The sequence below is a fragment of the Pecten maximus genome, chromosome 11 (genome assembly GCF_902652985.1).
Source record: "Pecten maximus chromosome 11, xPecMax1.1, whole genome shotgun sequence".
Classification (NCBI taxonomy): domain Eukaryota; kingdom Metazoa; phylum Mollusca; class Bivalvia; order Pectinida; family Pectinidae; genus Pecten; species Pecten maximus.
The window spans coordinates 18,422,618-18,440,091 of NC_047025.1; the positions used below are offsets into that span (position 1 = coordinate 18,422,618).

General features: G+C 37.3%; 1 protein-coding gene across 2 annotated transcripts in view; it reads right to left on the minus strand.

Moving 5' to 3' along the window:
* The window catches only part of LOC117338230 (guanine nucleotide-binding protein G(o) subunit alpha), a 44,210-nt gene that overhangs the window by 14,293 nt on the left and 12,443 nt on the right, over window positions 1-17,474 (minus strand). Inside the window, exons 3-4 of one of the 2 annotated variants that reach the window (XM_033899493.1) lie at window positions 6,396-6,537; window positions 3,159-3,167 (exon numbers count right to left, since the gene is read on the minus strand). In XM_033899493.1, coding sequence (XP_033755384.1) covers window positions 3,159-3,167; window positions 6,396-6,537 — 151 coding nt within the window. The remainder of the gene's footprint in view (window positions 1-3,158; window positions 3,168-6,395; window positions 6,538-17,474) is intronic. The other variant, XM_033899494.1, reaches the window with a different exon arrangement.

Sequence of the window (17,474 nt, forward strand, 5' to 3'; positions counted from 1 at the left end):
TGTGTTGTATGTTCATCATACAGACATCAGTACAGGGTAATGTGTTGTATGTTCATCATACAGACATCAGTACAGGGTGATGTATTGTATGTTCATCACACAGACATCAGTACAGGGTAATGTGTTGTATGTTCATTATACTGACATCAGTACAGGGTGTTGTGTTGTATGTTCATCATACTGACATCAGTACAGGGTAATGTGTTGTATGTTCATCAGACAGACATCAGTACAGGGTGATGTGTTGTATGTTCATCATACAGACATCAGTACAGGGTGATGTTTTGTATGTTCATCATACAGACATCAGTACAGGGTGTTGTGTTGTATGTTCATCATACTGACATCAGTACAGGGTGATGTGTTGTATGTCATCATACTGACATCAGTACAGGGTAATGTGTTGTATGTTCATCATACTGACATCAGTACAGGGTGATGTGTTGTATGTTCATCATACTGACATCAGTACAGGGTGATGTGTTGTATGTTCATCATACAGACACCAGTACAGGGCGATGTGTTGTATGTTCATCATACTGACATCAGTACAGGGTGATGTGTTGTATGTCCATCACACAGACATCAGTACAGGGTGATGTGTTGTATGTCATTATACTGACATCAGTACAGGGTAATGTGTTGTATGTTCATCATACTGACATCAGTACAGGGTGATGTGTTGTATGTTCATCATACTGACATCAGTACAGGGTGTTGTGTTGTATGTTCATCATACTGACATCAGTACAGGGTGTTGTGTTGTATGTCATCATACTGACATCAGTACAGGGTGATGTTTTGTATGTTCACCAGACAGACATCAGTACAGGGTGATGTGTTGTATGTTCATCACACAGACATCAGTACAGGGTAATGTGTTGTATGTTCATCATACAGACATCAGTACAGGGTGATGTGTTGTATGTTCATCATACTGACATCAGTACAGGGTGATGTGTTGTATGTTCACGAGACAGATATCAGTACAGGGTGATGTGTTGTATGTTCATCACACAGACATCAGTACAGGGTAATGTGTTGTATGTTCATCACACAGACATCAGTACAGGGTAATGTGTTGTATGTTCATCATACAGACATCAGTACAGGGTGATGTGTTGTATGTTCACGAGACAGACATCAGTACAGGGTGATGTGTTGTATGTTCATCACACAGACATCAGTACAGGGTAATGTGTTGTATGTTCATCATACAGACATCAGTACAGGGTAATGTGTTGTATGTTCATCACACAGACATCAGTTCAGGGTGATATGTTGTATGTTCATCATACAGACATCAGTACAGGGTAATGTGTTGTATGTTCATCACACAGACATCAGTACAGGGTGATGTGTTGTATGTCATCATACAGACATCAGTACAGGGTGATATGTTGTATGTTCATCATACAGACATCAGTACAGGGTAATGTGTTGTATGTTTATCACACAGACATCAGTACAGGGTGATGTGTTGTATGTCATCATACTGACATCAGTACAGGGTGATGTGTTGTATGTTCTCCATATTTTCAGAAAATTATATAAACTAATTTAATATCATTAAACCGTTTGCTAGGATTGTATAAACGGTTTGCTGATACAACGTATCAGAGACAACGTAAACTGGTGATTTCACGTTGTAAGAATCGTCAGTGGTGGTTGGAGACAATAGTGTGCAAGTCCACAAGAGAAGTCATTCAAGTCTAAGAAAGCTGCAGATTAGCTAATAATAAATGGGCACATCAGCACAATTTGTAATAAAATAGTATAAAGAACTGTAATTGATGCAATTATTCAACGCGAAAAGCATGAAAATAAGATTACCGCTTAAATGTGTGCGTTTACAGTAAATCCATAACTTTATAGATCAATATCATCTGAATAAATGCATCTATCAATGCAGTGATTTCGAAACATGTATAACTATTACTGCTTTCACTCCATATCGTGACAATTTTGTCTAATGAGACTAAAATGTCAAAATACCTACCGGTGGGACCAGTATTCATGGTCACAAATGCTTACATTCAAAATGTATATAAAGACGAAAGATTGACTGATTCCAGAAAAAAAATGAGCGATTGGACATGTATTTCATCCTGGTGTGTATACAATTATTATGATATAAAGTCTTGCCAACGTCATGTTGAAGTACCCATGAATTGAATTTAGTCTCGTGACAACACCGTATTCATCAGCTCACGAGCATGATACGAACTAGATTCTTCTATTTTGACTGAGAAGCTACATTAAAAGTAGTGTAACATCCTGTAGAAATTGAAAGTTCCATATATTGTTATAGAATATTACGGTCTCTAAATATACAACAGATAATAGGAATGAATCGAGTGAAAAACATGTCATTATAATGCAGTCGAGTCCAGTTCCAATATCAATGGAAATATGAATCATCCATCAAAATAAAAAAAATAAAAAATCTGTTCCGTGGATATAAAAAGGTTCTCAACTAATACAACATGGAAGAAAAGAGTAAAAAAAGTAAAATGTCAAAAGTTTTCATATAGTGGATCAAACATTAGTAGGATAAAACTAAATAACGATTTGGTTAAAAAACAACTACGATCTAGTTACAATAGGCCAATCAGAAACTGTTTAAAAATAAACCTTGTTTCTAACCGACGGATAGAGAAATTCTAGTTAAGCTAATTAATATAGAAAGACGGTGAATGACAAACAAGTGAAAAGTCTTTGTTTTAATTCTACGATAACAGCCAGATTTATATCATATATAAGGTGTAAACAATACCGAAGTTGGTGAAACATGGCAAATGCAAATAAAATCATTAATGAAAAATAAAATATTTGGTGAAATATTAAAGTGGTCATGTGATATACACTATATCGTATTTATATAAGAAATAAAACATCAAAATACTTTGTGAGGTCTAGAAACCAGTAAGGGGTGGTATCTGAACGATCTTATGTTAATTGGTATAATATCACCGAGAGAAAAAACCTAACTGCAGAAAAAAACCTCGAGTATGAAGGGGATGAGAAAGGTTAATTATAATAAAGCATGTGTTTATCAATTAAGTGTGCCCATTTCTACAAAACCGGTGAGAAAATAATAGAAATAAATGCATTCAAAGTGTTGACGAGATGTGGAGGAATTACAATGATAATACTACCTTTGTCTCCTGTAGTCGAAAGGAAAAAATAAAACCACAATCAGAATCATACAGCAAATCACAACGTTTAGACCTATATCGCATTCATTCCAATTCAAAAGCTTGACGTTAACTCATTTGTTCATATCGTGCTTATATAAAACAAAGCTAGTCTTCGTTCGATTTTAAGACATTTAAAGATTAATGACAGGCTAAAATTTCATAAATTCCTCATTGTTACAGAAGAATTAGGTTAATGGATCTCAAAGGTAATGAGTCTTTGTGCAACCGGCACTGGTTGTTATGCCAACCAGTTTGTGAGATCTTTGGATGTCGATCACCCCCCCGCAATGTTTAGCTCATCAAATGCAACCCAATACTTTTCATAATCAGTAATTACTACCTTGTTATTGCTATCAAAGAGCATAAAAACGGTAAAAAATGGTTATATCTTGTACAAATGACAGTTCAAGATTACATCATAATAAAACTGTTTTGTGAATGCCCTAACATCAGGATATATACAAAATCATTGTATCTGTGGATAGGATATATACAATTATCAATCATTACTGGACCAATAGGGTTGTTGAAAGTTTTAAAACAATCCAAAGGTATAAACCAAGTTTAACAGGAAGTAGTATAATAACCGGAAGGCTAATATGATAAACCTAACAAAATCTGGCCAGTAAGAAATGTAAACACAATGAGGCATGTAAGGACAGTAGGTCTAACAATAACAATACATTAATTAATATACTAGTAACATAATATAGAGGTAAGCATAATACATTGTGTGTCGATATAGCGTCTTAAGCAGCTGTATGTGTGTATGAGACTTTATCCAGTTTCTCTGTGTTTAAATTATGTCTGTTGTCATACAAGCCTTATACAAGACATATCCAAAGTCTGAAGGGTTTTACAGCAGTATCATGGTATGTGATGTCCAAACATGTAATGTCCAAAGTCTGAAGGGTTTTACAGCAGTATCATGGTATGTGATGTCCAAACATGTAATGTCCAAAGTCTGAAGGGTTTTACAGCAGTATCATGGTATGTGATGTCCAAAAATGTAATGTCCAAAGTCTGAAGGGTTTTACAGCAGTATCATGGTATGTGATGTCCAAAAATGTAATGTCGTCATCAAATGTCATCGTACGTCTATATATCGTCCTAATACAGGTACATCAAGGTTTATGAGACAAAGTTTCTATGTTAATATTACGTCTGTGATTATACATGACCTGCTCTTGTATAAGATAATAATCAGAGCTATATTATTATTAATACATAATTTTCTGCTCGGCAACAGACAGGACATTTTAAACACTTATCTGATTTATTCTGATACCTTTGCCGGGCAACTATTTGGAGTTCATTTTATCTTTATCTCTTCAATTACATGTATAGACAATCCGGAACTACCGGAAGTTCATTAAAATAATCTATGGGTATATATAGATAGCAAAATCGCATCCGTCAATGTGAGTAACTAGGTAAACATCTGTCTCTACTATCCGCGTCTGTATTTGTATTGTGTCGTCCGCTGTTTATAATACAATGATAATCATTGTCCAGGTACGCTTGATTTATCGTTATTGTTGACCAAACATATGGTCCTTATATCATGAATTCCCTCTTGGCGTACTATAAACATCACCTTCCGTCTTCTAACAAGCTACTACACACATCCCTCGTGAACTCACGAGCTAGTTCTTCACACACGTGCGGGGCGTTTGGTCTATATCTAGGATCCTCCTCAACACAGAGAGACTAAATTTGTGGGAGAGTATAGATTCACTCCGTGTAATGCAGCAGCTGTATCTATTTTAAAATCTGAGTATCCCTGCAGCAGGACCCAAAAGCCCAGCCCAGAGAGTTATATTTGGTTTGCCTGTTAATGAGACTCTCCGTTCATTCCTATATTCTAGCAGGCACACGGATGAGTCACTCTCTCCATACGCCAACAAAATATCGCTGTTCAAAGCATTAGATGTACACAGATCTACAACGGCATCGGATGGACCGAGATACCTGCTTCTTCCTGTCAGTCAAACGCTCTCGTGATCTACGGATACATAGCTAATCATTCCGAAAAGCTATACACTTACTGATTGTTAGGCAACGTTTGCTTGACGAACATTAACAGAGACATCATTTGGGTACAAAACATTTCTTTTTTCCCCAAAAAGGATTAAATTACATGGAAAACAAACAAACAAAAACATCCATTATCTAGTCGATAACAATAATATATATAGTTGACCTGTTGATATCTAAACAATTATGACAAAGTCATAGAAATAATTCCTTCCTCACGTGCCTCTATTTAAACACGGACTCTAAGGCGAATAACACTAAATGGCATGTCATTAATAGGTGATGGCCTAATTGTAAAGTAGCTTGCAGTTGCTTGCAATGTTTTGTTCTACAATATTGTATAAATTGATTTTTTTATCCAATTCCCTCTCGAGTTTTACAATATTGTATCAATTAATTATTTATATATAATTTCCTCTCGCGGTTTACAGTATTGTATAAATTTATGGTTGCTTATTTTCCTCTCAAGTTTTGAAATATTGCATGAAATGATTATTTATCTAATTTCGTCTGGAGTTTTAGAATACTGTATAAATTGATTATTTATTTAATTTCTCTCCAGTTGTTTCTCAACAAACGAGATTTAATGGATTTTACGGTGTGATGAGGACATACAAACCAATGTTTTTTTGTTTGTTTTTTGTTTTGTTTTTGAAAATTAGTTATAACACATTTTATGTAGATTTTCTTATCTAACTTTGCAATTAAATAATAAATAATCCAAAAAATAGTTTGCGTTAGAATTGTTTGCAAATAAGCCTCTATATATTTAGGCGCCAAAGCAGAACTATTCATGTATATGGTATAGCCCTGTTCATAGAGAATTATTTTGGTCTTTCATATTCTTCTATGTATGAACCATTCCGGTATTTTTGGATTGGACATTCTCAACAATTTTACTTTATCAGTAAGAGGTGGAGGCTGCTCGTATTTCATGACAATACATCAAATGCATACCCATGACCTTGACTGGCAGTTGTCGCAAGAGCTGCCATTGGATGTATCAGTCATTCAGTAGTTGTGTCGATATCATAGTCTTTGTCGTATTGCATACAAACATTAATGTGAAAGGAATAAAATGTTTGCAATGATATTCTCTGATATTTTATGCGAGACCATAAGTAATATTTTGAGTTGGTCACGTGTCAAGGGCCTCACCTCTCGTTCGTTATCGCCGTACGGGATGTTGAGTGTGCTCATGGCGCGAACAATGGCGACCAGGGACTGGATAGTGTTACTATACACCACGGGTTTGTACTGTTTGTTATCTTCACTTGTAAATCCACCTTCATGGATAATTCTGTGAACATAGAAAAATGATATTAGTATCCACCTTCATGGATAATTCTGTGAACATAGAAAATGATATTAGTATCAAGCTTCATGGATGATTATGTAAACAAATAAATTAAAATGTGACCACATTTTCAACGAATACAAAATAAACAAGATATGGCAATGACCTAAGTTCCTGTATGAAAACAAAACCCTGACCAAACTTCATACACAAGGAAGTAGCCTTATACTGAACAAAACGCATACACAGTTTACATTCTTAGAACCATGCCCAAGTTACAAAGAGGAAAATGAAAGAGCTTTCACATTTCTTGATCTCTGGAAATGGTAAAGTCAAATATATCTGTGATATTGGGTACGACCTTATGCTGCAATGTAAATGGGAAAGGGGTAGATACATTTTGAAAAACGGACAACGGATGTTTATATGAACAAGTGTAATGAAGTAATGTTGTTCTGGGCCGAATACTGGACAAGTGGTGTTATACTCAAAACAGTTTGGAAGGAATAGCAGTCCATGCGAAATACTAGAAAAACGATGTTCATATCTAAACGTGTTAGGAAGGAATCGCGGTCCATGTGGATACTGGACAAAGGATAAGTAGTGGTCCATGTGCAGGACTAGGACAAGGAATGAATGTTGTAGACGAAGACCGAGCTATCTAGATTACTGGGCAAGAGCTGTGCAAATACCTCAGGTCGTTAATATGATGTCAATTTGGTAGATTTGGCAAGCAATACACAATTGATATTACTTGATATTTTAGTGAAAATTTGGAACAAATAGAAAAAGGATATTGGATGTACGCATGGAAAGGATTCCTGATGGGATAGATGAGCTTCAATGTAGCATTTATCAAAATAATCACTTTAAATTTTATGTTTCGAGTCACCTAAATGAATATATCAATGCATTATGTAGTTCCTGCCAAGCATTCGGCTCTGGTAGCTTGCTCATTACTAAAAAGAGTTCAGGTTTGTGTTCCAAATGAACTTGTAGTTCGAGTACTGCCTTTGTCATTAGGTAAAATACAACATGATGTAAGCGTGAGATGTTTCAGACATCCAACGTCGACATAAAAAGCTATTGTGTACCATTATTCCACACGCCAGGAAATGTGTATATATTATTCATGGCGAAACATATATCATGGCTTCTAATACTCCAAGCTAGACAGACATAACCACTTGCCTTGCCAACTGCACAGAAACCATGAGGAATGATATCAATAGCAATGGGCCAAGGGGTCAATTTGCTCAAAGAAATATAGGTCAAAGGTCAATATCGCCAATAAATCTCGAGTTGAAGTGAGAATGAAAAGGTATTGAATCAGAGAGACAAGGTATTTCCTTGACACGGAATTTGGTGTAAATGTCACTTCCGCATCACGTCAACATCACGAGGTATTTCATTCATTTCCAGGTTCAAAAACGCCCTTGTGCTGTTGAAAATCGTGATTCATGAATTACACAAAACGAGAACACAGGTCAAGATAATGCTTCAATCTTTGAGATATTTATAGATAGTAAATATGTTTTAATGTTTCAGTAGCATGTGGTGTGATCTGTAATGGGGGACAGCGAAGAGTACATGACAGGATATGATACTTATCAGAGGACATTGTATCCTCAACACTCGGACAATGCTAAGTTGACTTACTGTAGATGTTTTCATTGACCTCAAACTGCTGAGACTAGGAATGCTAGAAAGGAATGTCAAGTATACCATGTACTGGTGTGTCATGTTAAATGATATCACTTCTCGAGAGGAGGGACACTTGTGCATCTCTAGCACTGTAATACGCACAACAAGTGGGCTTTTGCATGTACGCTAAAGTTCAGGGTCGTGCGGTTTTCATGTTTTCATATTATGTTTTACTATAGAATGAACACTTGCAGTAAAGTGAACTGTGTGTAAATAATACTCTATTTATTTTGCATTAAAACCTAGAGGTGATACAGTATACCCGATAGCTCATCGTATCCTATTAGTCCAACATATGGGCGAGTGCTGGACAGACAGAATTATCTGATAGACATTATAGTTAGTTTATATATTGGTTTCAATCACCGTTTCAATTTGATTTCTTTCTCGTTTCAGCGTCAAACTCGACTGTTCAGATATATACGTATGTATCAGTATTGAGATGCCCTTATATCATTCATGGACAACAGGCACATGTCTATTGAAGTACACAGACGACACACCGATCGTCAGAGATCGCCATTTTAGCACCAGCCTACCACTACGTTGTTGATATGTGTGTTTGTGTCAAATGGCCGCCATCCGCGACTTTTTCCCGGCTCCCCTCACTCTGGTAGCGCCAGACCAAATGTGTGGATATGGCGGAGAGGCGAAACACACACACCAGCCGATCAATAGTGTGCATGTTATATTTTAATTCCAACAATTGAGAGTAGTGCCGACCAAACCGTGTCTATGGTTCATGCTCGAATGCTATGTATGGATGTAAATTCTGTATAATACAGCACGTTTCCATGTCCCGTATAGTATAGTGTACATTTCGGTTCATTGTGACCATCTGGATCCGCGCTGCCACACTTAGACAGCATATCATCCTAATGACTAGGTACTATTTTTAGCGCGCAGACAGATTTTTTTTTCGCTGCACGTATGAACGCATGTGTGCATGGCGACATTTGGCATGTGCAAATGCTCTATTTTTAACTGCAAGTTAAACAACGATTGACGAATAATATAATAGGTGACGTAACATCTTCGCTTGAAGTAATGACGTAACTGATAATTGCGCGTATGTATCAGTATTGCTTGTTACATGCTGTTGAGGTCTTTGCTTATTTGAAATAGGTGTCCCCTCCGTTCAGTGTCTTAAATTTGAATGGGTAGTTCAATCTGAATTAGAATTCAGATTTTTTCAGGGGAACTACTTCCTCTGTATGGATGATCCCAGTGGTCCTCACACTATCCGGTAAACTGAATTTCCTGGTATTCAGTTTTTATTGTGTAACGCTGGGTTACAATTGCTTTTAACAATTATTTTTAGAGTCCCCTCTTAATGTTCTATTGGTGATTGCAGCATCTGGCCTATTTCACATTTGTCTACTCCATTCAATAATATGTAAACTTCTGCCCTGTCGACTTTAAGGCGGTGATACTCTAGATATTGCAATCCTTAAAGACACTGTCTTCTGTGTAAGTAAATACATTGGGTAAGATTTGCTTACCGTTCTCGGACGTTTTCAGTGGTAATATGCCTGTGGCGCACATTCTAGATGGGGTTGGATTTGAACAAAATTATGAATTACACTTTGCGGAGGAATTTCGAAGTTCTTTTAATTACTCAAATGTTTGCGTTGACCCTTTTTGCATAGTTGTCTACATCTGATCACCTATTCTTATATAAATTTGTACCAGACATGAACTCCCGTCGACATAAGGAATTCAAACTAAATGCACTGCAGCATATTTTGAAATGAACGCTTCCAGAATAAATGTCCAAGTTATAACATAGAGTCTGGGCACAAATACGCGACCCGAGGACTCTAAATTACGCCGTTCGGAAATTTGTGCTACTGAAATGCATGTGTTATAAACGTAACGAAGAAATGTCAAGAAAACAATATCAGGTAGAACAATTGTGTCAGATCTGATATCACTGGCAGCTGTTTCAATTTATACCTACGTTAACAATTGTGTCAGATCTGATATCACTGGCAGCTATTTCAATTCATACCTACGTTAACAACTGTGTCATATCTGATATCAATGACAGCTATTTCAATTTATACCTACGTTAATTCAATGAAACTACGCAAAGTTTCCTTTCCCGATGGATTTTACCAAACTAACCGATTTGTTTGTGAGTGCGAATTCATCTAAATTCACACCATCTAACCGTAACTGATACGATAGTGAAGTTTAATGGTTTGGTTGTTGATTTAACAAAATATCGACAAATCAAAAAGCATCGACTACCTGTTTTCGTTTGCACGTGTATTCAGGAAATATTCATTTGGATTGTAGATTTATTATGTAGCATAAGCCCCAGTATCTAGTGATTACAGATTTAATCCTTTATTCACTTGCAGCATTGATCTCTGAAGTTACAGGACATCACTGTATCCAACAAAACATCCACAACCAATCCTTGTAGACTCGAGCAGTTGCGAAGCTTGGCTTTTTACAGTATGTTATGGAAAAGCTGCCAACTCCTTATGGCAAAATCGTGTTAAAGTATTACGTCGGTGTTTTACACTGGTGTATCGTTATCGGTTTGTGGCAATCATCAAAGAAAGCGGCACCTCCAGTATCAGATTTGTGTACCAGGTAGGTAACAGTGAAATCTCGTTCAAACGAGATTCTCTATTTACATACAGATCAGTGTAATAGGTAGGCAACACTGTCAAATCTCGTTCAAACGAGATTCTTTATTTGCATACAGATCAGTACACCAGGTATCTCTATTTACATAGATCTGTGTACCACGTTAGCTCACGAGGTGAAATTATTGTCAAATAATAGACTGTAAAATCTCGTTAGCTCACGAAGACACACATACAATGCATCAAAGATGGTTGTTAATGCGATACGTTAGCGTTGTTAACTTGGACTGTTTTACCATACCTTTTACTTAAATCTATTCATAATTTTTAGATGATACGAAGTACATTGACACACGAAAAAAAACCGTTGTGAAGAAGACCTTTATTAAAATCTATAAGTCTTTTTTAATATTATTGAAACGTTAATTTTCGAATATTAATTAATGAATTATTGATATTAACAAACAACAAGCAGAAGTTAAACAGCACAATCAACAACGAGGCGAAAGTTAACCAGGACAATCGACAACGAATCGTAAGTTAAACAGGACAATCAACAACGAGGCGAAAGTTAACCAGGACAATCAACAACAAGGCGGAAGTTAACCAGCACAATCAACAACGAGGCGAAAGTTTAACAGCACAATCAACAACGAATCGGAAGTTAACCAGGACAATCAACAACGAAGCGGAAGTTAACCAGGACAATCAACAACGAATCGGAAGTTAAACAGGACAATCAACAACGAATCGAAAGTTAACCAAGACAATCAACAACAAAGCGGAAGTTAACCAGGACAATCAACAACGAATCGGAAGTTAACCAGGACAATCAACAACAAAGCGGAAGTTAACCAGGACAATCAACAACGAATCGGAAGTTAACCAGGACAATCAACAACGAATCGGAAGTTAACCAGGACAATCAACAACAAAGCGGAAGTTAACCAGGCAATCAACAACGAAGCGGAAGTTAAACCGGGCAAAAAACATCGAAGCGGAAGTAAGTCTTTCATTTTGAAAATACGTGTTATGCAGGTCTATACAGGCCACATAAGTTCAAATGAATATTATAAAGAAACTCATACCTCTTCAATACTGACCCGTGTCCCCCTAATCATATCCAATTCAAAGATCATCCATGTTGACCTCTCTACCTCCGTCTTCCCTACAAATGCTTCACCTGTTTACCTCCCTCTGTCTTCCTCCGCCTTCCCTACACATGTTTCACCTGTTTACCTCCCTCTGTCAACCTCCGCCTTCCCTACCAATGCCTCACATGTTTGCCTTCCTGTCTGCCTTCCCAGCCTTATTAACGTCTTACCTTTTGAACTCCCAGCTACTGACTCCTCTCCTGAATCCCATCCGTCGGAATTACATCTATCTCACAATTAGCCTCAGCACTACGCTACCTTTGATTACCTCTGGTTAACTCGATGCCTTATGTTAAACGTGCAAGGAAATAATCTCGCAAAAATGTTTTGATTTTGAAGTCATCAACATAAAAAAAAAAGAAGTTTTTACAGGGAATGTCTTATTACGTCACATATACAGGTGTAGATGTGAAGGTACAAGGTTACTCCCGATGTCAGTATTTATGTTTCACACCTGATTTGTCTCTGTAGTTACGTCTGTACCAGTATCCGAGATCAGTACTCTAACATGCAGATGTTCAAATGTGTCCCGTCTACTGATTACAATTCAAACAGAAGATAATGAAATCACTCTTTAATGAATCTGGATTGTAAAACTGGAGGAACTGTCCCCAAAGCACCTGATTTTGTCTCGGGCGGAAAATTTCAACATTATCTCAAGCCAAGTGGGCCATGAAAACATGTTGTATCGAATGAACAATTCTTTAAAGTTGATTTGGTCAAGAAATCAAGAGTACATGGTATTGATGACTACATTGTGAATGCAGGGACGGTGGCTATTTCTACCATCCTGTCATGGGACATAGTATTTCAGACGAAGCGGGAACGCGGACATCCCGGCGGATAGCGAGGAATTGTTGTAGCTTGTTTCTGTGTCGACATTACTGAACTATTAAAATCCAATAGATAATTAACCTCTGTCTGACACTTGATATAGTCTGACGACTGTAATGTTAATAAACAGTTATCGTGGTTTAGATGACTAAGAGATAACTTCCGCGTTGCTAATTGACGTTAATTGTTAACGTCAGGTACAGTGGTACTGTAGCGCCATTTTGAACGTAATCAAATGATTGTTCAAAAGGCGCACATAGATATTAACACATTTCAGTAAGATACAGATAGAGTAGAGCTAAAATAAATTAACTGCATCATACATTTGATTTTTTTTCCGTCTCAATGCTACGGGCCTACAGTGTTGATACCTTGGATAGACTACAGATGACAGAAAGTCACATTTAAAAATAAATAAATAACACAAAATAATGTTCAATATTGGATTTAAAAAACGTCAAGTGCATGTGTATTTAAAACCGTGTGAAATAAATGGAATGTCTTTCCATGAAATATAATTTTGCATAATCTGTCGCTAAAGCAACAAATCAAGTTATGCTTTGTAGATTAACTTAATGCAAGACAAAGTCGTGTCACATCATGATAAACCTTTTTTGTTTTTCAATATACCTGGATGTGGTAGTTAATGATGTAGAAAATCAATGTACTATTTACCTGACCGGAAGGATTTTTGACCATGAGCTATCGGTTAACGCTGTTTTGGGTTCGACTTAGTCCTGCAGGCGAAATTAAGTAATTTCTGTATACATACAGACGGATATAGCCTCCATTTTATAAGCGACTATCTCCGAGTAGCATCTGTAGATGTTGAATTGATTGTGATGTTTCCACATACACACACACACACACACACACACAAAGGATTTATAAACGACATTCACAGGCTCTTATAACACCCACAGAACTTCCAAAATGGATATCAAATGTAGAAATATATTGTTAAGCAAAATGTATGATAATGAGCTTTATTGGAATCGCCGTGTACAGTATTCCACTGGGCTTGTGGAAGTTCTAAAATTAGATTGTTACGAGTTCGGACGGCTCCCGGTCGATAGCGCGCGTACTATCTAACCTAGCCCGCGGCCATTCAGGCTATCGATCGACTTGTCTTCATCATCGAGCGCTGTTACCGCCATCATCTCGTAGTACTGTCATGGTGGCGGGTTGGCCGGCTTTAGCGATGTACAGAGAGAGACGGCTCGACTGGGAAGGAGGCGGGATGGAGGACGTGCGAACGTGGGAGAGGACATGAAATTGAAGAACTCGCGTCCTAAAAGTGGAGGAAGTGACGTCATAATAACGCAGAAAAAGTGGAATGAAGTCACAGAAGAGGAAAACATGAGAACGTGGGAGAGAAATAGGGACATGAGAATGGAAAGAGAGAAGACGGAGAGACAAAGAATTAGGGTCGTCGGAAGAATTGATAAGTTATGGCAGAAAAATGTCGTTTAGAGAGGGAGAAACACGGAAACAACACGAGTGGAGGACGTGAGATGATCGAACATGAAGAATGAGGTAGAAGAGAATGTAAAATTGTGGGAAAGGGGAAATGGGAATAGCTGAGACGAAATTACAAGATTGCTAGGGTGGAAGATGTAATATTGCTGGAGAAGACAAGATAAGATTTTAGTTTGTTCAGTCTTCTCAAAAGCTAAGGTTGTGACGAGGACAAATCACACAAAACAAGGAGTACACTCGCTTGAAGAGAACCTGTTTAATAAATATTGTAAAATATAAAGAAAAATCGTTTTTATTTCTAAACAGCAACAAAAACGAGAAGTCATAAAAGTGGAAAAATGTAGTAAGTGGTGACGTAAGAGGACGCAGTGGTGAGAGATGTAGGGACGAGTTTGTATGAAGAGAAGGGAGAAATGAGAAATGGTTAGAGTCATGAGTGGGAGAGAAAATGTGAAGACATGAGGAACTAGTGATGTGGAGGAATGACACATTGAGTGGCATTGTCAGGAAGCATGGGATATGGCATCAACTTCAGGTCATTTCTGTGAGGCTCCTAGATGACTTGATGTCCCTATACATGAATGGAGGACGATGTACAGAGGAGTAAAACAAACGAATAATGCAAAGAGGATTGGGGAATGCATCTGGTGCATAAGCTCAAAAAGAGGAAGTTAGCAGGTAAAGAGGGGGTTAGTAGGTAAAGAGGAAACTAACGAAAAGCAACTGGCAAAACAAAATGTCGAGACGAGTACTGATTCAGGAGACAGCAGTGTGATGTAGATAGAAGGAATATGACAAGGAAAATGATTGCGATATGATGAGAGGAATAGGATGTGAGGTGGAAATGACAGCTGAGCAATGCTAAAACTTAGATATAAATGAACATTTAAGGTCACATTCAAAATCAGTAAAGAGGAAAACGGAGAGATAAACACAACTGATTGAAGAGCCTGGCCACTTTTGGCAAAAATGTTATACAGAATGCATTCCTGCGTCAAACGACAGTGGGAAACCTTGTCATTTTCATATCAAGTAAAAATATTTTACATATCAGGTGAGCTTAACAAGATTAAGAGCCATACACTATTCTTTGGTGTTACACACTAGGATGGTTGCCTTGAGATGATGCAATGCTGTTTCAACTGCAATTCATGTCAAGGGATGCTTTTGCTATTTCTGAATCTGCCAGAAGTGGCCCGTGTATGTACACGTGCTTTACGTTTATGCGTTATTGATGAATTGCGCCAACGGCCATCGATGGGAGCTCCAAACACACGCAATTATCACGCAGCGTACATGTGTTTGCGCGTTAAGGTGTTTGTCATTTTAACATTTTTAATTCTATATATCCACACTGTCTAAATATAGCTTGTTATACCATATCACATTGTTACATCAAATATAGCTTTATGTTCATTATACCATATCACATTGTATACAATATAACATTGTAACATCAAATATAGCTTGATGTTCATTGAACCATATCGCACTGTCACATCATACATTAACATGTTAAAGAACACGTGTACTTGACTTCTATGGGGACATAATAAATCAGACATCTCTGAGTTTACTTCGATTACTCATATAGTCTTAAATATCTTTGTTTTCTAGTTCGCGTTCCCATTGAACAGGTATATTGTCACAAGTTTCACGTGTACATTAATTTAATACTTCACCGAGTATGTTTCTAGTTCGCGTACTCATTGTACAGGTATATTGTCACAAGTTTCACGTGTACATTAATTCAATACTTCACCGAGTGTGTTTCTAGTTCGCGTTCTCATTGAACAGGTATATTATCACAAGTTTCACGTGTACATTAATTTAATACTTCACCGAGTATGTTTCTAGTTCGCGTACTCATTGTACAGGTATATCGCCACACGTTCCACGTGTACATCTATTTCATATTTGACTGAGTGACTATGACCCACAAGACATCTCTTCTCGCCAAATTGATGTCAGTAGGTCCTCTCATTTTGACACACATCATTGATCTTGTTCTGAGTTATTTTGTTCATATACCATGATAATCCTGTTCACGGTTTCTGCAGCAACTGAAAGCCGATAAGATTGTATGATAAACAGGTTGTATTTCTTCAATTTCTTTACATGTGATAGTCTTGTGCCTTTTGGCTAATTGGGCTATGACGTATGCTATTCAGTGTATTTAGTCCATAGCTTGAAGAATTTGTATTCATGATTCTCAAAATAGAGAATATTTGAACCAGGTTTACCGGTTAATCACTCAAACTGGTCGACTATTTCTAGGTATTTATGGTTTACGTAAGGCTGACCTAGTTCAGACAGGCGGTTGTGACAGATCGCTTACAGATAGATGACCGTTTCCTCTGTATGCCTAGTTGACGTTGAATCATCGATATCACCAGTAATTCTGAAAGAGGTCTTGAAGGGCTATAGAAATAGGAAATATAATTCTGCAACAGTTTGAAATTATTTCCATGCTATTTTGGTCACCACTCCTATACTTAGTATTTGCTTTGCGTTTGATCAATTCAATGTTTGATTATTTTGACCCTATCATCGACCAGATATTTCGTCACAGGACCTACATGACGTCTAGTAAGGCTTTTGTTTTGTAACAACATTTCTTCTCAGTTATTGACATTATTAGTTTAACTTAATACCAGGTAAGCCTACTAACTAGCTACAACACTTGACACACTCAACATGTTTCTTCTAGTCACCAGCTGTTGCGCGATATGTTGAGAGGGAGGAAGACCGTGTGTACACATCGATAGCAACAGTACCACGATCAGGTCAGTCATTTGGCGTTTTACAATCAAATTGTAATTCAAATAAGTTTATCTTCTCTGTATGAAGGAGAAGTGGGCATGTAACAGTGGGCGTATTGGTGACATTTAATCAATTGAGAGATGTTGTTTTTGTCTCGAAACATTGATTGCCTTCCAAACAGCGTTGTGATAATAGCCAGCAGCAGAGAAACATGTGTCAGCTATCACTGAAAATATTAACACCGAGATGAAGGCTAATGTCGTTAGAAACAATTCATTCAGATCACATATACGTTTTAAATGGATGTATGGTAGATTTCGATTCCCCTCAAACATTCTTACTACCGTGTTACCTATTTCGGAGAGAGTTGGTTTAGATAGAAAGGTAATGTGCCAACATACACACC